The 23768-nt window shown below is 40.1% G+C and overlaps 1 protein-coding gene across 1 annotated transcript in view; it reads right to left on the reverse strand.

Annotated features, from left to right (window-relative positions):
- Window positions 1-19137, reverse strand: part of LOC101849363 (HCLS1-binding protein 3) — a 22623-nt gene extending 3486 nt beyond the window's left edge. The window contains exons 1-5 of the mRNA XM_005094544.3: window positions 18956-19137; window positions 10340-10502; window positions 7474-7681; window positions 3370-3478; window positions 893-1014 (exon numbers count right to left, since the gene is read on the reverse strand). Coding sequence (XP_005094601.1) covers window positions 893-1014; window positions 3370-3478; window positions 7474-7681; window positions 10340-10502; window positions 18956-18981 — 628 coding nt within the window. The 5' untranslated portion in view covers window positions 18982-19137. The remainder of the gene's footprint in view (window positions 1-892; window positions 1015-3369; window positions 3479-7473; window positions 7682-10339; window positions 10503-18955) is intronic.
- Between the last annotated feature and the right edge of the window lie 4631 nt (window positions 19138-23768).

Raw genomic sequence — 23768 nt, forward strand, 5'->3', positions numbered from 1 at the left:
CCTACCTTAATAGGATCCGCAAGGATACCCCACCCGGCTGCCCGTTGTGCGACTGCCAGGATGAAACAGTACCACACCACCTCTTTAACTGCTCAGCACTTTGTGACCTGCGTAGCACCTACCTACCTGCCTCCCCAGACATCGGAAACAGCGACAAAGCACAGCTGATTAAAACCTGTCAATTCTTTGCCATATCGACAGACCGAAGGGCTAGAACCCAAATGGCCGCTGGATCGGAAAAATAAAGCAAAGTAAAGTGTCCTTGAAGCAGTAAAATACTTTTTAGTTTTAGTACGAGTTTTGTGGCACTTGAAATAAAATAAGGTGACATGAGTGTCAAAGATTAGAATAGAACAAATTACAAGAGTGACAAACACAAAAAAGAAGGAGGGGAAATAGAAAATATAAGGCTGATAGACATTTGATAGAAAAGATGGAGCAAATCCCACCAGAGCACCCATCAACCACCCACCATAGAATGCTTACAATCATTTGGGAAACACAATCTCTCCGGATACACAAAAACAATTAATAACTTTAAAACTTTAATCAAGCCATGTATTACACTAAAAAGACAGCACAGATGATGATTAACCTTCAGACCACATGGGCAAAGAGGGCCATCGTTGGGATATTCATTCTTTTTTTAGGGGTGGCTATTTAAAAAAAGAACTAGGAAACAAAGGAGCCTCTGAGACCAATATTGTCCCAAAAATTTTGAACTTGCTCCGATTGTTGATATCAGACGCACCAAAATGGCCAAGGATTTTATTAGCAAAAATTTTTCATGACAAAACTCAACAGTTTCGTTATTTTTTCAATCCTCACCAGTCAAAAAAATCCCACAAAAAAAACCTAGTCGTAACAAATAGAAAAGAAAACAAATTCTCACCTTTTGATGTAAACATATCAGCATCATCATCTACATCTTTTTCATTGAAAAGGTCGTCATCATCATCATCATTGTTGCCTTCAGCATTCTCATCTTCTTCACCTAAGAAGCTCAACTCTGGTCTATAGAAAATGAAATTTAAAACAAAATCTGTCATGAGGATGAGTAACATCTTTAAAAGTACACTACATGAAATATAAAACTAGTGAGCTTCTTTGCTATATATTTTTAAAATCTTCAATATCCCAACTGTTGGTCAACTGTTAAAAATATACATAGATCTATAAGCCAAAAATTTTGATTCCCCCCCCCCCCCAAAAAAAAATGCAGTTTCTTAATCTGTGGTATAGGTTGCATGTGCTCAATAAATATTTTGTTGAAATTCATAATGGGGGAAGAATGTGTTAAAAGTCTTTTAAATTCTCTCTCCTGGAAAATGTTGTTTCATATGGGCTTATCAATACATTTTAACAGCTTGCAGACATTAATTGGGATTGTTTAGAAGATGGGATGCTTTATTAACCTAGCCTGTCTGGGCCAACAGAGCTGTCTGACATACATCTGAGTTGAAGAAAGACCACTGAGATACTTGATAAAAATCTTCCGCAAAACAGAAACTATGATTATTGCATTTTACATAGTTCATATCCACGCTCAACAGCATAATCTGTGCACTTTAAACTGTTATTACCCTAGCAGACCCTAGAACACTCAGAAACATTCTCACCTTCCTGAGAAGCATACAGTGCAAGCTGCCATTTAAGTGCTCAAACACTAATAAACTGACAAGATCTTTTGCTGTCTATAAAATAATAATAACAGCATCAGATTCAAATAGCACATGCCCATTTTCTACAGCATGCTCTATGCACCTTAAAACTATCATTATCTCAGTAGATCCTAGAACACTCAGAACCATTCTCTTCTTCCCAGGAAGTTTAGAGAGCAAGCAGCAAATTGAGCACTCAAACACTAACAAACCGACAAGATCTTTTGCGGTCTAGAGCCAGGTACCTATTCCCACCTGGGTGAAGAGAGGAAAATTCATATAAAATATTTTTTCCCTTCCCTGATGGGATTCTAACCCACAATCTTACGGCTGACAGTTCAAGAGCTTAACCACTAGACCACCAATGCCATAGTGCGGACAAGGTGATAAGCACAGAGGTGGATTTTACTAACATGGCTGGTCAAAGGCATACAAAATATGGTCTCTTTTAAGCACAATGGGGCTATCCCGAAAAATGCTGTTTAGACAAAATTGAAGGTAAAGTTTTTGCCCCTTGTTCAGTTTCTTTAAAAGACAAGGAGAGTTTTCTCTATAACCAAACATACACACCAATGAAACCAAACTTCTCCTATAGGTAGGGCAATGCCCACTTTTGGTATGGGTCAAGATTTTTGCAAACCTCCGAAATCTGGGTTAGCCCGCTAGTCCTTAAAAGCGACCATATATATTTCTAGTGTCTAAGGACTTTCAGGCATTGGAAATCACCAAACTTTAGCGGACATTTTCTCGCTAATTTCATCTGACACCAGGAGATCCTTTCTTCCTTCAATTGCAAGTATCTTGACTTCCATTCCAGACAGATTGGTATTTTTTTCATTAAAATCAAGGCAAATCAACAAGATGTAAGGTTAAATCAATAACTCCATGCCCAAAAATTTATGAGTGCCCGATTCAACCATGTTGTGACACATATTTTCAAGCTGAGTCATTGAGTAAGAAGTGCTGCAGATATTGAGCTACAAAGCCATTCATCGAATGGGAAGAATGGTGGTTTAAGTATGGCGTATAACATTGACCCAAGAAAATCATATATCAATGGTGAACTTTTACTTCACTTTTGCTCTCAGAAACTTTACCTAACTTGTCATGCTCATAATTCTTTATCTTATCTTTCATCTTTAAATAGACATCCCAGTCTGTAGTGCTGTTTGCTGCAGGTACTCCACGCTCCTGTATAGTTTTCCGTCTCCCTGCCTAGATTTGGGCCAGTATTTCCTCCTAAGTGCAAGCCAGTATTTGAAAACACATTCACATGAGAATCTCACTCCTTTTAGCTTCATTATCAATCCATTAAGTTGACTCACTTCTCTTTTTGCCCTTTCACAGTGATCAGACCGTTTGTACAGGAACAGAAATGTTTCTCATCCTCCAGGTAACTTGAGTGTCAATGGAAACTATAAATCAACATTTTTTTTGCCTTTGATCAAACATTTTAAAGTAAAACCCACATAGAAAGCTTTTTTTTTAAAAGGATATAAAAAGTGTTGAATGGAAAAACAAAAATTCAGTAAGAATTACCAAATGGGTAGAAAAATAACAACACTAGAGATAGAAAGGACACAAAATCTACGCAAAAATTCTGAACAGATGCACAAGAACGAAGTAGGGAAAAGTTATTTCAAAGCAGACATTCAACTTCGAACTATAAGAAAACAACATTAGTAACCCCTGCAGATGGTGGACATACGTGTTTGCTTCTGCTTCATCATCCATTCCTGCTCCACCAGTCGACACTGCTGTAGTTCCCTCCACCGATTCTCCTCGGCTGAACCGCTTGGCACGAAGGGAGTCAACTCCTGCAATAAGGTCAAGGTCAGGTCAAGTCACATCACATCACAAACAGCTGATCATGTTCCTATTGCTCAATATTTATTATCAAAGTGACACTGGGAATAGTGCTTTCCATTTATTATACTGAAATTCAGATGGATTTGGGGCTGGAAAATGGGAGGGGGTGGAGGGGGGGGGGGTGTCCTATTTTAAGTGTAGAGGGAAGCACAGTGTACTATTTAGTTTGGACAAAAATAAATTGAAGCAAGATTCCTTGCTCAAAGTCCCAGGATCCGAGGTATATTTTATAGTCTTTGGTTTATCAGCGGTACTTACAAAATCTGTTAGAAAACATATTTTGACAATTTTGACTATTGTGATACTGAAAAAGAAAGAAGAGGAGAAGACCACACATCAAAGCCCCATCAATGAGAGGTGAGGCAGCCAGGTGGAATCAGAGGTGAGGCAGCCAGGTGGAATCAGAGGTGAGGCAGCCAGGTGGAATCAGAGGTGAGGCAGCCAGGTGGAATCAGAGGTGAGGCAGCCAGGTGGAATCAGAGGTGAGGCAGCCAGGTGGAATCAGGCTCTCGTCAAAATAATTAAAGTGAAGAAACTTTTCCGCAGGTTAGTGAATTTTTATAAAATAATTGTTTTTTGGCTCAACACCTTTCATGCCCATTAAAGAATTCATTTCTGTGTGGATTTTTCTGAAAAACGTTGATTAAAGGCACAAAAAAATGTAAATGTTCCGTTACCACGGACTCTTAAGCTAAGGAAATAACTAATCTTTGGTGGCCATTTTCTCACTAATTTTACCTCTGAAAACATGTGACTCCCACCTCTTTCTTTCGCAAATATCTCGACTTGTATTCAAGATAAATGGATATTTTTTTTCATCCGAATAAAGACAAGTGAACAAGCTTTAAGATGATACCAATAACTCTACATGCCCAAAAATTGACGAGAGCCTGATTCCACCACGCTGCCTCACACATGTCACAATGCCAGTTGATAAATATAAAACAGATCTTGAACGAGCAAACCACACAAAAACACTCAAATGAAATGTGAGGCATCAAGGAGAAATCCAGAGCTCATCAAAATAATGAAATTGAAGAATTGGTCATTTTTCTGCCCATTTGGTAATTCTTATTGAATTTTGGTCTTTCCATTCAACACTTCTGCCGTCATAAGGGAAAACGATAAATGGTCCTGCGCAGGTAGCGAGGCAAATTTCTCAGGAGAGGCAAAACACTGTTTTCACTTTATAACTCTTTTATTTTTCACTCTTTTAAGCTGTACTTCACCAGATATCTGACTGAGGTGTTCATAGAGCAGTTTCTAAAGTTTGAATGCTTTAGGTTAAAAAGTAGCAAATTATTCGACATGCATTCATCGTTCTCCCTTACAATGCGCACCCGCAGGTGAGCCTTGCGATGTAAGCGAAAACGACGAATGGCACTTTTCGTCGTTCTCCTTTACACTCGTGAACGTTTATGGGCGTAGGGGATGGTCAGTTGTGACGCATTATTGACACTAATGACTGTGTACTGGTTACTACAAATAAAAATAAGACGTATATAAACTATCTATTATACGTATAAAGTTAGGTGTAATTTTTTTTGTTATATCCCAACTGTAACTCGGTAAACGTCCTTCTTTTCCCTTCTTCGCTTGGTTAAATACTACACAGTCAGTGTACAAATCAGATGTGCACACATTTTCAACAGTTTGATTTAAAACTGTCTCATTCGGAACCAAAGTTTGGTCTCCATGATATCTCTCTATTGTATTCTCTTCAGAAGCGAGTTTTACTTTTATTTTCGCTAATTGCAAAATTTTCCATACACGACCAAAGGGATCAACAATGTTACAATGTCAATAATACGATCAGATCATTGCAAAGTCAAACTTTCACGTAAGAAATGTAACAATCTGACAAGACTGTTTCAAAAACGCTTTCAGGAGAGGTAATGCGACGCTTTTTATTTAATAAAGGATTCAGTTGATCGGATCGGAAAACATATCACAAAGTAGAGATCGACAAGGACAGTTAGAATCTGAAAGACATTATTATACTCGATCATAACGTCCATCAAGTCATAAAAAATCGTAAAGCAAGACTAAGTGTCGCCACAATACGTCCACTTTTTAAGTTGGACAAAGAAATTTACTCTCATAACGCAGTGTCATTAATTGCTTGGTAATTCTATAATGATGTCGACCAGTGACACGTGCTAGACAAATTGCGGCACTATAGCCATCGTTGGGATTGGGGATGTCAAATGACTGGACAGCAAACTAACATGACGTTAGTCTGTGAACATCTGGGGGACACTAATATGCAGTGCTAATAAATTTCTCCCTAAATACTTTTTTGACCCTCCCATCCCTACCCCTTTCCCCCTGTTCCCATCCGTTTTCCCCTCTCTCCCACCTGCTCTTGTCAATTCACACCATCAGCATAGGCCTAATACGTGAAGACAGAAAGACAAACTAAATGATACATTCTTATAAACCTGGTCGACGGTACTCCGGGGGAGGGGTGGTGGTGTATTTGTTTGCAAAAAACCTAGTATGTTTGTACTGACGCAACAGTGACCAGTTGTCATTCGTCGCCCATGCCGAATTTGCCCAACGGCAGAGACCAGGGCACAATGCTTAATGAGCAGTGATCCTTGACCGATCAACCATTCGTCATTCTCCCTTACACTGAGCTCTGGCTAGGAGCTCGCCAGTGTACGGGAAAACGACGAACTCTCAATTACGCAACAACGGATTAGGATATGACAAAAATTTTACACCATCAGATGCAGAATTAAATACTCTATGAAATATATAAAAATAACAAAATCGAAAAATTTTGACCATTCGTCGTTTTCCCTTACGACGGCAGACTTTTTATGTCCATTTCAAAAAAGGTTTCTATGTGGATTTTATTTAAAAACGTTTGATCAAAGGCAAAAAAAGTGTTAATTTATAGTTTCCAAGGACACTCAAGCTTTGGAAGTCACCAAATTTTGATTGTCGTTTTCTCACCAATTTCATCTCTGACATCTGATGACCTCTACCTCCTTCAATCGAAGTTATCTCAACTCAATGCTAATTACTCCATATATATGCCCAAAAAAAATTGACGAGCGCCTGATTCCACCGCATCAGGACATAACCTGCAATATTCTTCAAACATCAGACTTGGGGCCCCATTCACATTGAGAAAATTTCCACTCAGGGAATGGCTGTCAAGCATGCCATCACTTGTCCATGAAGAAAGACAAAACGATGAAAACTTGGTCACTTTCATTCTCACAGTTGTTTGCTGAGTGGAAACTTTCCTAGAGTGTGTGGGGGCCTTATGCAAAGTCTGCTTGAGGTTTGGCACAGGGGCATAGTTGATTTTATTTTTGATTGATGAAAAGCAGAGAGGTATAACATGGTGCAAAGTCAAATCGGGTGCAAACTTCTCAGGTCTCTACAGGAATGTTTTTCCTCTCAGTCTGGATTACATAGATGGAGTAAAAGGTGCTCTGTATTCAACCCACTCAAACTGATATAAATGGCATACAGCACAGTTTTACAAAGTTTACTTATTAATCGGGAATTTGTTCGACTTCTAAGATCATAGAACGATATATATGAAAGATAAAAATGTGAGGAATTTGGGTGAAATCAGGTGCTTGTCATAATAATGAAATCAAAGACACCGGCATTTTCCTGCCAGTTTCGTATCGTTACCAAATTTGTATGTTTTGGCTCAACACCTTTTAAAATCATATAAAAACACATTTCTGTGTGGATTTTACTGAAAAACATTGGTTTATGGCACAAGAACTGTGAATTTGCAGTTTTCAAGGACTCTCCGGTTTTGGAAGTTACCAAACTTTGGCTGAGATTTTCTCATTAATTTTATCTCTGAAATCAGAAGACCCAACTTCCTTCATTCGCAATTATCTTTAATTCTAGATAGATCGGAGAAAAACTACTCAAATTTTTCTTTATTCTAATAATAAAATGTGCTTACCTAAAAATTCTAGAACAGGAGCACAGATGGAGATGTTGGGTGTTGATGCAAAGAATTTCAAGAGTGCATTCAAACTGTTCCTTCTTTCCCTGAGCACTGCGTCATTGACAATAATGGCCTTTTTGTTGATTGGGGGTAACATCGTTGAAGGGTATAACTCAGCCACTTTCGCTCTCAGCTGCTCAAACTCATTGAGCTTCTTCTCAACCTACAGAACAAAAGAAAGGAATCACGTAGAAATGCAGAGCATCATCAGAGTTCTACAGGCAACTTTCACACATTTGACAAATATATGTACAGTGTTTGCTACAAAGTTATCAACACTAAGGCTTAATTGCTCAAACGAGAAACTTGAAAAAGTGCCTTTCTTTACAGTTTTACACTTTCAGTTTTATTATGAGAAAGACATGGAGAGTCTTTATAGGCTTTCTTTCGCATCTTCACCTGCACTTCATAAGACCGTACTCATTCAGTTTCAAGTACTATGTATAAACACAGTAAAAACATTTTTTTTTACCCTCACATTTAGGGAGTTTGCTCCTGACATTCAAATGACATACAAGATATGACTGTCAATAATACAACAGTACGGTAAAGTAGATACATTTGTCACCAATAAAAAGGGCTTTAATAAACATTTCTTTTGATAACATTTGAGAGGCATGCTGACAAAATGAGTTTCTTTTCAGAGTTTCAGCCTACGTGTATGTCAAATTTATAGGTTGAGTTTGTACAATTTATCAGTAGTACGAAATGTGAGGCAGCGTGGTGGAATCAGGCACTCGTCAATTTTGGGTCATGTAGAGTTATTGGTATCATCTTAAAGCTTGTTCACTTGTCTTTATTTGGATGCAAAAAATATCCATTTATCTTGAATACAAGTTGAGATATTTGCAAATGAAAGAGGTGGGGGTCACCTGTTTTCAGAGGTAAAATTAGAGAGAAAATGGCCGCTAAAGATTAGTTATTTCCTTAGTTTAAGAGTCCGTGGCAACTGAAAATTTACATTTTTTGTGCCTTTAATCAACGTTTTTCAGACAAATCCATACATAAATGAGTTTTTTAATGGGCATGAAAGGTGATGAGCCAAAAAAGAAAAATTTGATAAAAATTAACAAACCATTGGCAAAATGCAAGTTTCTTCACTTTGATTATTTTGACGAGAGCCTGATTCCACCACGCTGCCTCATAATTTATAAAAGACGCGTTAAACTTGAAGAAAATAACATCAGCTGAAAATCTACATCTGTGTCCATCTCTCGAAGTCCAACTCCTCGTCCACGCCGGGGGAGATGGAAACAGGACAAAGTAGGGGATAGCTGGGTCTGGGTGAAGTACGGTGTGACTTTATGTCACTGAGGCGTTACGCTAGCTGTGAAGGCCGACCCGGATCACCCCGAAACGTTGCTAGCCAACGGAGCTCTGGTGAAACAGCGACTGGCTTAGCAGGCCGGCAGTGGATATTAATATTGCTCAAGAAAACATAAGGAGACACAAACAACAAGACTCAGCTACAGGAGCATATGAACCACCTAAATGCGAGCTGCAAAAAATATGACATGAAGATCAGTATTAGCAAGACCGCAGTCATGACAATTAGCAGGAGACCAGGCAAAGTGGATATCAACATCAATGGATCCCAACTAAAACAAAGCAGAGAATTCAAATACTTGGGCAGCATTTTCACAGAAAATGGAAAATTAGATAGAGAAATAGAGACTAGATGCCAGAGAGCCAACACAGTCAGCTACCAACTCGGCCCTCTTCTGAAACATCCCAATATCCCCATGAGCACCAAGGTGAAGCTCATCAACATCATTTTCCTTCCAACGCTCACATATCAGTGCCAGACATGGACTCTAACAAAAGCCCTTGAGAGAAAACTGGTCACATGCGAAATGAAATGCTTAAGAAGAGCGGTCAACAAAACAAGAAGAGACCAAATTAAAAATGAAGTCATAAGGGACACTGTGGGAGCAACACCAGTCCTACCACACATTGAAAAACAAGAGGTCAAGTGGTTAGGACACCTCACGCGGATGCCCTCAAACCATCCAGCTCAGAGAGCATACAACACTAAATATTCTGGATGGAGAACCAGAGGAAGACCAAGGCGACGATGGAGTGAATCTGTGGCAGACACCCTTAGAGATCATGGGATGTCCCTCCTCAAGGCCACAGACTTGCTGCAGACAGACGCCTGTGTCTCCCCGCGACACCCCAGAGTACAAGCGGAAGAAAAAAGTAAAAGTATGTAAGTGTCCATTTTTAACAGATATCTCCATTCACAAATTGCAAGAAGTAACTCATTTTTTCAGTACGCCTCAGAAATTTCACATGTCAAAACCTGGATACAAAAAACCTTTTATTTAAAAAGTAAAGTGTAAGTTGAACTCTGGTATTGACAAACTCAGAAGATATAAGTAGGCCTATAATATAACACACAAATAAAAACTTTTCACTCTTTGTATTTTACACCAGCTACCAACGCATTCTGGTCATTGTTGAATCAAATCTGCCACAGATCATTGCACACATTCATCAACCATAACACCAGCCAAGAAAAAATTATTCATTTTGGGAAAAAACTATAAAATTAAATTATTGTCAAATACCCCAGCCAGATAAAGACACAGCAGAGTCTTCTTAAACCAATCACAATTAATCCAAAAACAGCGGCAAACTGAAAGAAAATATAATCCCCAATTTTTTCCCTCCTCCTAGTTGAGCAACGTCTCTTAACTGAAAACTTGGTCAACCTAAGAAAATCCTGCAGTCCTGAAGATAACAGTTTACGTGGACTCCATTGCATAATAAATTATACATGTACTCATTCAGCACAGTTTAATAAAAAAAAACTACTCACAGTGTACTGCACAACATCAGATTCTCTGTGGCTTGGAGTCTTGAAGCAAGCTAGATTAGAAACCAGCACCACTTGGTAGTAGACAGTGGACGTCACCATTCCCTTAGTCTCTCTGAAAGACGTCACTGTCAGGTCCAGTCCAGTGTCTTTATTCTTCACCGGCCTGCAGGACAGGTCAGAAGATAATAAAACAAAAAAGTTTTGTTACCTACATGAGAGAACAAGAAATAAAGCAGAGTTCACATAAAATATAAAAGTAAGAGAAAAACACTCTTTTGCCTGTTTGTTTGTGTTTGAGCAGAGAGAAAGCTCACCGATACAAAATTTTAGTGCTGGGAAAAAGTGAAACAAACAGACAGAAACAGCGGAGCGAAAGTAAAGAAGTAGGTGTCTTCCAACCACCTGCCAACATTCCTTGCATAATTGTTTATTCTAAATAGATCTATTTCATGGGAAATCACAGGAAAGAGAGAGAAACACTTTAGTGATACACACATTTATACGAATTATTATGTATATTCTAAAGCTTAGAGAGCTGTGATCATGAGAATATAATAAAATTATTGACTTTAGTAGTTCATTTGTTCAGGCTCACTAGCTCCTTATCAGTATCAGGTCACATGCTTTTTTAATCTTATTACTGCACCGTGTAGATCTGCAGCTGAAATTGTCTAAGATGGCTATCCATTTTCGAAAAGAAAACGTTGTCTTAGACAGATGGTCATCTTAAACAATGTCACAAAAATTGCAAGGGGGAGAAAATGGGAGAGGCCATTTTAGCAGGTGATTGTCAGAACAGGTTCGTCTGTACATCTTAAAAGTTCAATGGATAGAAGCAGCCGGTCCAAACGATGGTGTATCTTCTTTGAAACTTTTCACAAGGGACAACTTAATAAACCAAAAGCAATTTAAAATTTCATCACAGTAGAAAACAAACTGTTTTCACTCTGGAGGCTGAAATGAAAAAAATCAAATGGTGTGCTACTCATTAAAAGAATGTTTTGTGAGAGGAAGTATGTGTGCTATACTTTTTAATGATTTTATTTAGAAGTAAAGCAAATTACCCGATGCACGTAAGCCTACCAATCATGATGATGAACATTCGCTTTCATGAATTTGTAGCCTGGCATGCCCCCTTGCCCTAAAAAATATGGAGGGATCTCACAAGGGGACTGTTACGTTCTTGGCTATGTTTATAGCTTGACGAATAATTATAAAACGTGCTCACAAACAAACACAAGACCTCTGTGAGAATGAGTAGTAACGGAAGTTATCCTTTATTATCAAGAAGGTCACGTTACGGCCTTGAGCCGTTATAACATAGCTGGTCAGTTAAGTCCAAGCTATTGATGTACACACATGACATCCCCCCTTTTTAAAAAGTTACATTTGCCTTTTGTAACGGATGTTGAACATCAACCTTGAGAACGATAGTTCTTGATGACATCATGACTTGATCACACACATAAATGTATCCAGTGGTGAGCTAGTTTTAACACAAGCATTAAACTGGTCAGCTCTAAGCTTTTACTTTAGTGTAAAATATGCGTAGTGTATTTTGCATGAGTGTTGTGGTCAACAGTGAATCACATTTTTAATGTCTATGCCTACAACGTATATTTGTTTGGTTTCCTCACTGTGCGACCACTTCTAGTGATATAATGTGGAACGTTGTGTGTGTCGGGGTGTTCCGGTGAAGGCGGGGTGCCTCCACGATCAGGAGTGTGTTCGTACACTTCTTGATCATTTCGTGGTGAGTTTGGGAACTCGACCAGTGGTCTGGACAGTTGAGGTCCAGCTTGACCACGTGTGATGGGTGCGGGGACATTATTGTGGACATTGCTTCTGTATGAACCACCCTCGCACTGGTCGGGTTGGAGGTCATGATGAGGCTCTCCTGACTGCAAGAGGTGCTGTCGGTTTCTGCGAAGCAAACCTCTCTTTGTACGGATGATGTTTGTCCTTCCTGTCTTTGATAATTCGACTGCTAATGATCTTTTTGATCCTGTTTGCAGACGGAAGAAGTGTCCGGAGCTTTCTTCCCATGAGCATTTCAGCTGGTGAGGCTTGGTCAGTTTTGTCTGTTGTTCGGAAGTTGAGGATGCTTAGATTGGGATCCTTGCCACTGTTCTTTGCTTCGTGAGGATTTGTTTCACAGTCTGCACTGTTCTCTCTGCAAGTCCATTAGACCTTGGATACAGTGGACTGGATGTCTTATGTTCAATCTCCCATGACTCTGTGAACTTTCTAAAGTCTGTGGACGAGAACTGAGGTCCATTGTCAGTCACAAGCTGGAGCGGTATGCCATTCCTTGCAAATATTGCCTTCATATGGTGTATGACCGTTCCACTCGTTGTATCGTTCAGGAGACTGACTTAAAAAAATTTTGTTGTGTAATCCACGACAAGCAAGTAGTTTTTTCTTCCGAAGTGGAAAAGATCTGCCCCTACCTTTTCAAATGGTCTTTCTGGAATGGCGTGACTTTGCAGTGGCTGTCTTTGTTGAGTTTTTCTATATTTCAGACATATTGGGCATGTCCCAACCACTCTTTCAATGTCTTTAGACATTCCAGGCCAGTACACGCTTTGGCGTGCTCTTTGCTTGGACATCTCTATACCCATGTGTCCTTGGTGAATTTTTGATAATATTTCTTTCTGCAAGGCCGCAGGTATTACAATTTGTTGTCCTTTGAGGAGTAACTTTTTGTAAATTACCAGTTCTTCTCTGAAGGTCCAAAATGGCTTTGCTGCTAAGGGGGCTTTTGAGATGTTCTCGGGCCAACCTTTCTTTATGAGGTCTGCCAGTAGCTGACACTGCTCATCTGCCAGCTGGAGACGTTTTATTTCTTCCAACTTCTCTTGTGACACTGCAGCTTGTTGCATCACCATGTCAACAAATGCATTTATTTCTTTTTCCAGAATTTCTGGTTTCGCTTCTGTCTCTACAGCTCTAGACAGAGTGTCTGACAGTATCTGGTCCTTTCCTTTTTTTGTATTTGATATCAACGTCGTATGCTTGGAGCCTGAGCATAAATCATTGTATCCTTGCCGGGCACTTGTCGTACGCCTTATTTTGTATTGCGACGAGAGGTTTGTGATCAGTTTCCACAGTCACTCTTCTGCCGTAGACATACTGATGGAACCTTTCCATGGCAAACACTATAGCCAGTGTCTCTTTCTCTATCATGGCATAATTTTCTTCTGCACTGGTCATACTCCTGGATGCAAAGGCAATTGGCTTGTTGTCCTGGAGCAGAACTGCTCCTAGTCCATCTTTGCATGCGTCTGCTGACACGACCACAGGCTTGTTAGGGTCAAAGAATGCCAGCACTGGGCTTGTGGAGAGGATCTCTTTTAAGTCCTTCACAGCTTTTTCATGCTGGGACAACCATTGCCATTCTACATCTTTCTGTAGCAGCTGACGGAGTGACGCAGTTTTTTCTGACATGTTGGGAATGTATTTTGTCAGATACGTTACCATGCCAAGAAATCTCATCAGATCTTGTCTGTTCTTTGGTGCAGGCATGTTTTTTATAGCTGTCACCTTTGATGGATCCGCTTTTACTCCTGATTCTGTGAGTATGTGTCCAAGGTACTTCAGTTTTGTCTTGAAGAATTCGCATTTTGTTTTGTTGAACTTCAGTCCGTTTTCTCTTGCTCTCTGCAAGACTTGGCGCAATCGTTTACAATGTTCTTCTACTGATTGGCTCCTGATGCAAAGGTCATCTTCATAGCTCACAACACCTTCAATATCTCCAAAAAATCTATGTATTATTTTCTGGAAGACTTCAGGGGCTGACTTGCTTCCCAATGGCAGCCTGAGAAACTTGAATCTGCCAAATGGTGTAGCAAATGTACAGAGCTCCGAGCTTTTGTGATCTAGTGGTACTTGCCAGAAACCACTTGAGGCATCGAGCTTGGTGAAGTACTTGGCACCTTTCATCTCTATTGTGACTTCCTCTAGTGTAGGTAACTGGTAGTGCTCCCTTCTTATAGCCTCGTTGAGCCTTTTGGGATCAATGCAGACCCGGATGTCTCCATTTGGTTTCTGTACCATAATCATGGGGTTCACCCAGTCTGTCGGTTCTTCTACCTTTTCAATGACTCCAAGTCTTTGCATTCTTTCAAGTTCAACTTTCAACTTTGGCTTCATCGCTAGGGGTACTCGTCTAGCCGCAGCAACAACAGGTGTGACGTTGTGGTCTACCTTGATGTGATGTGTATCCTTGATGCAGCCCATCTCTCCAAAAATGTCGCTGTACTCCTTTAGTATATTTGACAGTTCTGGAGGTCTTTGATGTCCTGTCTGTGACTTCAGTTCATGTATCCTCTGGATGAGGTTCATTTGAGAACATGTTTTCAATCCCAAAATTGACTGAGCATCCGGTGATGACGCCACCACGAAGTCCACATAATATTTCTTTCCTTTATGAAAACAAAGGAGGTGAACTTGGCCACTCACTGGAATTTTGTTCCCCGAGTATGACGTCAGTCTTACTTTTGATGGGACTATCAGAGCATTAACTTGTTTTGCCTGTTGCTCTGAGATTATGTTCACCTGAGCTCCTGTGTCCAGCTTGACTTTCATCTGCTGGCCTCTACAGTTGAGTTGAACAAACCAGTTTTCTTCCTCTTGTTTAGTGTTATTGACTGCACCTATGAAAAACTCTTCATCACTTCGGCTCTCATGGCGCCTTTGTTCTCTTGATTCCACTACTTGCTGAACTTTTTTAGCTCTGCACACTTTGGCGAAGTGATTCTGTTTCTTGCATATGTTGCAAGTTCTTCCAAACGCCGGACACGCTTTACTTTCATGAGTACTTCCGCATCTGTTACAGTGGAAGGTTGATGTCTTGACTTTATTCTTCCGTTTTCCTGGTGGTTTGACGAACTTCTTAGTCTTCACCACATTCACTGCTTCTGCCTCCTCAGCCATTATGGTGAGCCCTTTTCTGGATTCTTCTTCCGCTCTGCAAATAGACATTGCAGACTCAACGGTGAGGTCTGGCTCTCTGAGCAGTCGTTCTTTTACTACCATTTTCTTTATTCCCACGACAATACGGTCTCTAATCATGTCTTCCTCCAAAGTTCCATACTGGCAAAGTTTTGCTAAGAGTTTCAGGTCTGTGACAAACTCGTCCAGAGACTCATTAGGCTGTTGTACTCTACTGTTGAACTTATATCTCTCTAGAGTCACGTTTTGCTTTGGTTTGCAATATTGGTCAAATCTTCTGAACAAGACCTCGAGTTTGTTCTGTTCTTCTTCAGGAATAGTCCAAGTATTGTAGATTTCTCTTCCAGATCTGCCAATGATATATAAAAATGCTGAGCATTTGTCTTTTTTGGTTTCTTTTGCCATGGTGAGATCAATATATAGTCTCATTTCTTGTGATCACATTCTCCATCTCTCTGCGAGGCTATGGGAGTCTGAGAAACTAAGTTCCTCTGGTGATTTTAGTCGGGACATTTTGTATTTTATCCTTAACTGCCACCAATCTGGTCATCGGCGACGAACCTGACCAACTTTGGTCTGTATCGAGAAAGCAAATCTGGGGAGTATGCGCTCTGCGGTCAGTACGCTTCCCGAAACTACCTGCAGTCTGCACCTGCAGATAACTCCACGTGGTCTGAACGAAACACGTTGTGGGTGCGCTCACGGTACCAGTACCTGCGCTCACGGTACCAGTACCTGCGCTCACGGTACCAGTACTTGGGCGGATGCGCTGCCCAAAATACAAATGTGAACAATGAAAATTGTGATTACAGCAAAGGCAATGTTATAAAGCCTACCTGCCAGTTACAATGGGGAAACAGACGTTAGTTCTGCACTTCTGACACCATGTTACGTTCTTGGCTATGCTTATAGCTTGACGAATAATTATAAAACGTGCTCACAAACAAACACAAGACCTCAGTGAGAATGAGTAGTAACGGAAGTTGTCCTTTATTACCAAGAAGGTCACGTTACGGCCTTGAGCCGTTATAACATAGCTGGTCAGTTAAGTCCAAGCTATTGATGTACACACATGACAGGGACTGCCTCCATGAATTTCACCACAGTTTGAAGTTTTGCAATTAATTAAGTTTGAGATTTTTTTTAAAACAACAAATGATTTGCTACCATTACCATTTAAATGGCCATGGCAGTGAGTGTATTTTGCAGCCAAAAATACAGTTGAACTTGCCATGACGACCACCTGTATAATATGTCCACTTTTCATTCTCCTCTTTTGCTTTGTCTACACATAATTTGCGTAAATCGGTCACCTAGCTGTCCAACATGGTCATGGCCACCTTATTTTTAACCAATAAACCTGTCTTAGACGGTTATGCAAATCTTTTGTGGTCTGACGTTTTGTCATAAATTATGTATTAGCCCCTGATACTGTGGTCAAGCTGTCATAATCCATTCACCTATCATTGTTGTTAGTCCCTCTTACAGCTCATATCTGTGTAGGCCCTTCCCACTCTTGACCAATCGGTAACAATAAATTTTCAGCTGGAGGTGAGAGGAGCATGTTATCCCTCACAACCCATATGGCCTACTGACAGCCATACACAATTGATAAGTAAGATGAGTGGTCAATGTTTACCCAGGTTTTAACAAAGTAACAAAAGACGTCAAAAGGAATGTGCGACTAGCTGTTTAGCCCCCAAAACCAATGTCACAGCATCTGCGGGCAGGTGTGAAAGTAACATTTTACAGAGGAATAGATCTAATTCATGGGCAAGGCAGAGAGATTGAGGTATAAGAGATTAGTTGAAAAGAAACAAAAGCTTGGTAGAGTAACATTACCGGTTCGGGCAGCAGGTTTCGTTTCTCATTTGCGGGCACTGGAGCAGGAAAAAACTGTTAAAAATTTTGTTTTTGAATCCTACCCCAAAAGCGAGGCACGAAAACCGGAAGCAACCTCCCTTACTTCAGTTGACACAACAGTGGAGGCGCTGATTTGCTGAAAAGATCCATTAAGACAGCGTTTTCGTCCATCAGGTGAGTAAAACAGCATTACGATCTTCCCCCGGAAGAGTATACTTAGGTTGTGGATGAAAGAAGCGGAAGCTTTATTATAATGTTTTGTTACGCTCTGAAAGCTTGAGAGTTATTCATATATGAGGCCCTGTCGAGGATGAAAGAGAACGTACAGTTCAGTCTAGCCATTTTTGCCCTGGGGGGGGGGGGTGCCCGGATTGTTAAAAAAAAGCGTAGATTTTCATCTTTCGGGCACACAACATGTTGCAATGCCAATGGTTAAATGATAAAGAATTCTGATTTTGTGCGTAATTTAAATAACTCAAAGTTAGAGCTTATATGCCAGTAATCCTGAAAAGGCCAAATTTAAATACAAATAGATGTAGATCTAGATCCTATATTAGATTTAGAGATAATTAGTGATGGAAGATTTCAAAAGTGACACTGATGATGATGATCTAGCAGTGATAAAAAATTTCTAAGATAATGAATCCCTAAGAAAAGTCCCTCATATGTTCATTACAGAAACAAAGATCTGAACGAAATCATGGGACGACCAAGAAAGACTGGAGAAAAGGAGACAAAAACTCCCAAAAGAGACAAAAAGTTACACGACCCAAAAGTGATTCTGCAGGCAATGGAAAGTGTAAAAACGGGTCAAATGACTCAAAGACAGGCTGCCAAAACGTTTAATATTCCATTTTCCACTCTAAACGATAAAATAGTGGGCAAGACACCTCTGGCGCCTAAAAAGGTGTGCCTTCTTTTTCCCGAAAAAGAGGACAAACTAGTAAAGTTTGTATTGGACCGGGCTAAATGTGGTTTTGGGCTGATGACTGATGATATCCATCCGGAGAACTGCCCAAGCCATCATCGATTTGCGGCAGCCACCAGAAAAAGACAATAGGAACGTAAACATGCCATCTGTGGCCTGGGTGTACCGGCTGTTTGAGAGGCACCCGGAGCTCACCCTGAGGTCGACCTTGGGCCTCGGGAAGGAACGGGCGACAGTGACACCCCAGGCCATATCGAAATGGTTTAAGGAGCTGAGGGAACATATCGTGGCCATGGACCCTACTCTTCTGGAGGATGGAAGCCGCATCTACAACGCAGACGAGAGAGGCTTTGCCTTTGACGTCAAAGGCAGGAAGGTGGCAGCGTTCAAGGGAAGCAAGCATGTGTATAATCTGACATCGAACACGAAGACTCAGGTGCAATAAAAATTGTTCAATAAGAAAGAAAAAAAAAACAAAAAAACCACACAGCAACCAAACACCCCACTTACATGACACAGATCTAGATTCTAGATATAGATCTAGATCAAGATTCTAGTCTAGTTGCAGTAAAATTTAATAAAGCAAGTCCAGGCATAAAATCATTTTAGTTCTAGATTAGTTCTAGATCTAGATCTAGATCTAGATCTAGATCTAGCATTCAAAATAATTTTTATTCATTAGTTGTTGTATGAAGCACAAAACGTAATTCAATCAGACCTCAGATTTCTAAGCCAAGCAAAGACCAAGCTCATAAGTTTGACATGAATGTGAGAAAGTCACTCTATTCAAGAAGTTCCACTTTCATATTTGATCTAGATCTAGATCTAGAGAATTAAAGCAAACCATTAAAAGCATCACTGATGTCCTGTACCTTGAGGCAAGAGTTGCCTTAGGCATTGTGCTTCCTCTTAAACGCCTGGGCTACTTTATATTTTATTTTGGTTCGAAGCAGTCACGTCTGTACTGCTTCTCAATGGTGTTGAAAATACTCGAAGTCGGAGGGGCACGCCTACTTATTGTTGTGTCCGAGTCGGTACAAATTCCATTTATACTTTTTTGTTCTAAAAACATAAATCGATCTATCCAAAGAAAACAATTTAATTATACAAAGACCAAAACGGGTTTGTTTTAAGCTCCTTGAACGGCACTCATAAAAAATACACGTGCATGTATTATCAAAAGTAACTAATATTGCCACACCTAAACTACCTAAAAGTGTTTTATTTGTTTCATTTAAATGGATCAAAGTGACACCATAAAAAGATTCAGAAATTAATAAAGACTGCGGTTATTAGTACAATAGTGCGTACAACTCTAACTAGATCTAGTTATTAGTACAATTGTACAAATAACCAAATAGAGTTATTCGTACAATTATTCGAATTTTGGAGGTTGTTAGTAAAAATAAGCCTAGATAACTAAATCTAGTCATCCAGTTGGTTCTCCCCTGGGTTGAGCATCAATGTAATAACTTTAACCAGGCATAAATTGGTAGGCCTAAAAGGAAAAATAGGCTAGATCTATACTTCTATTAAAACATAAGTAGATTTATAAAATACAGTGGAACTCTGATTCAACGAGCTCAGATTCAACAAGAACTCGGATTCAACGAGATGAGATAGATTCCCTGTTTTTTTTTTCTTCTTTAAAATCAATTTTTAAAAAATAACCCGGATTCAACGAGCACTTAAATCAGGGAGCTCGGATTCAACGAGGTCGCTTCCAGGGTGAACAGCCCCTGCAGACTTGGCTTCGCTTATTTTTCTCCCAGAACGAACTTTATCTATTCCCGGAAACCATTCATTGCGCCTGCTTTGTGAACTATTATTCACTTAGCCGATTGCATGCGACCAATCAGCGGCCTTTTTTCATACCAACACATGCGTTGTTGGCACGCGCACGTGTCTACTCTGGCGTGTGTCGGGGTCGGATGGGCGGCCAGCACACGTGTGACTGTGTGTGCGTGTGTCCGGGAGGGGGGGGGGGGGGGTACTAGCAGTCCGGGCGTTGAACGTCGCAGATACCAACGCGTCACAGTCTTTTTTCCCCCTTGGCAACTGCTCAATATTACAATGATAAGCAGGGGCGGTTCGTCCATAGAGCACGGTCGTGCAGTGCCGCCCAAATATTTTTTCATGTTCTATTACGAAAACCACCCACAAACATGAAATAAAAGAAGTCAGAAACAAACACTAGACAAATATAATATCAGAACAAGGTCCTCGCTGGCGCTGTAACTGTCATTTCTGTATCAAAAGTGCCGTAAAACATCTACTATGCCATGCCGCGCTTTAACTAAACGCAATAGAATATTCAACAGTGGTTATCTGACCAAAAATCGCCATTTGGGATAACCCAAGCGATGACGACATGCGTAGCGAGTTTGGCGGTACATTAATATTAACAAGACGGCACATCTCAAATGTGCACCCACGAAACATAGCCCACAGTAGGAAGTCTAAAAATAAACGCGATAGACTGCACACTATTCAACGCCAAAATTATGTGATCCCCAGAGCAATCCAGCGGAGTGCTCAAGTGGATTGTGATTGGTTCATTGTCTTGCCACTTTTTTAAGCGACTCTGTGACCGTGAACCTGAGGGAGGTGAACGTGACATACTTAAGTCACCGCCCTATGAGTTGTGCCTTTGAATGGTTTTGTAGTATAAGGGTGAAAGTTATTACTCGAGTGTTCAGTTCCAATGCAGGATAAGGAACCTGATGTTTAGCTACACACAGATTTAGTTCTAGAAATCAAAGCGACAAGTAAAAAGAATAAAATAAAAGCATAAGGTCCTCCTTCACCAACCCAGAGATCCTACCATCCCATTTACTATGCCCTTGGCTATCTTCAACCTGCTGATTGCTTAATTGTACACGCCCACTTTTTAGCCCCACGAGCCGCCCCTGATGATAAGCTAGTCTTGACGTAGATCTGGGTAATGAATTGTGCGCTGGACTAGGGAATCAAAAGTTGCCGTATGCTAGGCTCTACACAGCAACACAACTTGGTAAACAATCGAGATGACATGAGGCGTTTGCATTTGAACGAATCGGTCTTTTTTTTAAACACAGCTCATAATGTGTATGCTTTTCAGGCACTACTTGACTTCTCTTTATACATTACTTGCCTGTAATTATCTACACAAAACCTTGTGTTTGCTAAACGAACACTCGGTTTCAACGAGATTTTAGGTCGGGCTCGGCGACCTCGTTGAATCCGAGTTCCACTGTATATGAACTAGATCTAAATTCTATATATTATTATAATAGGTTTCTTCTTTTTTACACAAAACCATGAGGGGAAATCTTTGAAGTCAAAACCAACAATTATGGGGGGGAAAATTGTTGGTGAGTCGGGAGAGGAGAGAGAAGAATTGAAGAAGAAAAAAAAAAAAAAGAAACTTCCGGGACGGGGATTCGAACCCACACTCAAAATATAATACTACTTCTAACGCAGACACGCTGTCATTTCGGCCATCAGAACTATCCACAGAATGAGGTAGATTTAAGCTTAAATATTTTTACAGTACAGTTTCAACGCAGATCTAGACTTAGTTTTTTTTTTACATGGGGGGAACACCCTCAATGAGGCGGCTGGCATCAGATCCGCAGATGAGGTCTGATGAAAAATTTAAAAAATTCAGCTGGTGGAATATTGGAAACACTGATCTAGAATCTAGATCTATATTTTTAGATCTAGATCTACTAAGACAGAACATGTAGGCCTGTCAGCATGTAGGCCTACTATTGTACTAGTACGGATACCTGTAGCACTTCGTACAATTGATATATTGTCATTGTGTGTACAACATTGTACGGATAACTAGACAGAGTTGTTCACACAATATTGTATGGTACAATATTGTACGGATAACTAGACAGAGTTGTTCTCACAATTGTACGGATAACCAAGAATAATGTAAAATGTTACTATTATTTATACTGAAAGTGGCTATTCTCACCCGCTCGGAAGTTCTCGCAAGATCAACACTTCCCCTCTTCTTTCTCTCTCTCTCTCTTTCTGAATACTGTCTATCGGTGTGGACGATCAAATTGACCAAAACAAAGTTAAAAAATGATGTTAAAACACAAAAGTAAATTAATTTGGTTGTCTACAAAGATGCTACGGCTATTTAACTTTTCGAATCGAGCCGAACTACGCGGGTCGCCATTTTGTTTTGCCCGGAAATTCTCGCGCTACTCCTCTCTCTCTTTCTCTCTCTCTCTCCACTGCCCACAGACAAAATTGTACGCTTTTAGTAGGCTACAGTTGTAATGGAACGTTTGTTCACGGCACAGAATTCTACAATTTTTCCTCACAGTGTAGAATTCTATGGTATAGGGTGAACGCAAAATTTGGTGAACGCGCACCGGGTGAGAATAGCCACAAGACTCGCCTGCACTATTCTCACTCCGGGTGAGAATAGAGGTGGCCTATTATACTAGTAAAAGTACCAGTTCTACGAACGGAATAATAATGAAGAAGTACATTGTATTGGGAAAGTTAAGAAGAGGAAAAAGATTGAAAACAGGAAAGAAACAAAACATAAATATTATTTTACCTTGAATTTATCCATGTAGCACCCCTTTTTGACTAGATCTAGATTCTACCTCTAGGGGTAAGACTTATTCTTCCCTCTCTTCGAAGGCGTGGCATTTTCTCCTAAAGTTCAGGCTCAATCACTTTTTAAAAAAGAGTTAGGCCTACATGCCAATTGTTGCTACCTTGAAGAACATAATCTAGATTCTAGATCTAGCATAGATCTCGAAGGATTATAAAGCCATATAGGCCTATAATTGAAAGAAAGGAGCCTTGGCCAATAGATAGATTTAAGTTTAGAAATTCACAATCTTAATAAACGACAGGCGTCACAGATGGCCTAGATTTCTTGATCTATTCACAGCAGGAAAAATCCACTTTCAAGAAGACTTTCATGATTCTTTACCTCGATCTTGATTCACCGACAGTCTAATTCTATACTCTAGATCTATTGACAGCAGGAAAAAATCCACATTCATATTTTCATCATTCTTGATCTCTAACTATGATTCACCTATAGATCTAGCCTAGATCTAGATCTGATCTTAGAATCTATAATGCACAGCAAGAAAAATCCACTTTCAATATTCAATAGGTTATCGAAATATCACTGATCTAGATTCTACTTCCATTTCATGATTCTTCTTGATCTCGGTTTAGATCTCGATTCTAGATCTCGATTCTAGATCTCATCTAGACACTGCACAAAATACAATCATCCTTCGGGGTGCGCGCTAAATCCACTGCAGGAGAAATCTACTTTCAATACTTTCATGATTTTTTAAATCTTGATCTAGATTAGATATTACATCTAGATCTAGACTTAGATCTACACACGAACACACCGAACACAAAATATCCTTCGGCGCAGTTCGACGTGCGTGCTAAATCAACTGCAGTACAAAATTATTTTCAATACTTTCATGATTTTTTATCTTGATCTATTATTAGATCTCTAGACATACACACACATGTGACTACACTCAGGGCGTAAACCGGGCTTCGATTGGCTGAACCTTTGACTTTTACCCATGAATACATCAAGTTGGCCTACGGTAGGCTACTCTTGGCGCTTTCGACGACACCTTCCCTGTCACTCTCACCACCCTCCCTCTGCAGTGCTATCTGGCCTCCTCTATC

Source organism: Aplysia californica, unplaced genomic scaffold (genome assembly GCF_000002075.1).
Source record: "Aplysia californica isolate F4 #8 unplaced genomic scaffold, AplCal3.0 scaffold00084, whole genome shotgun sequence".
Classification (NCBI taxonomy): Eukaryota; Metazoa; Mollusca; class Gastropoda; order Aplysiida; family Aplysiidae; genus Aplysia; species Aplysia californica.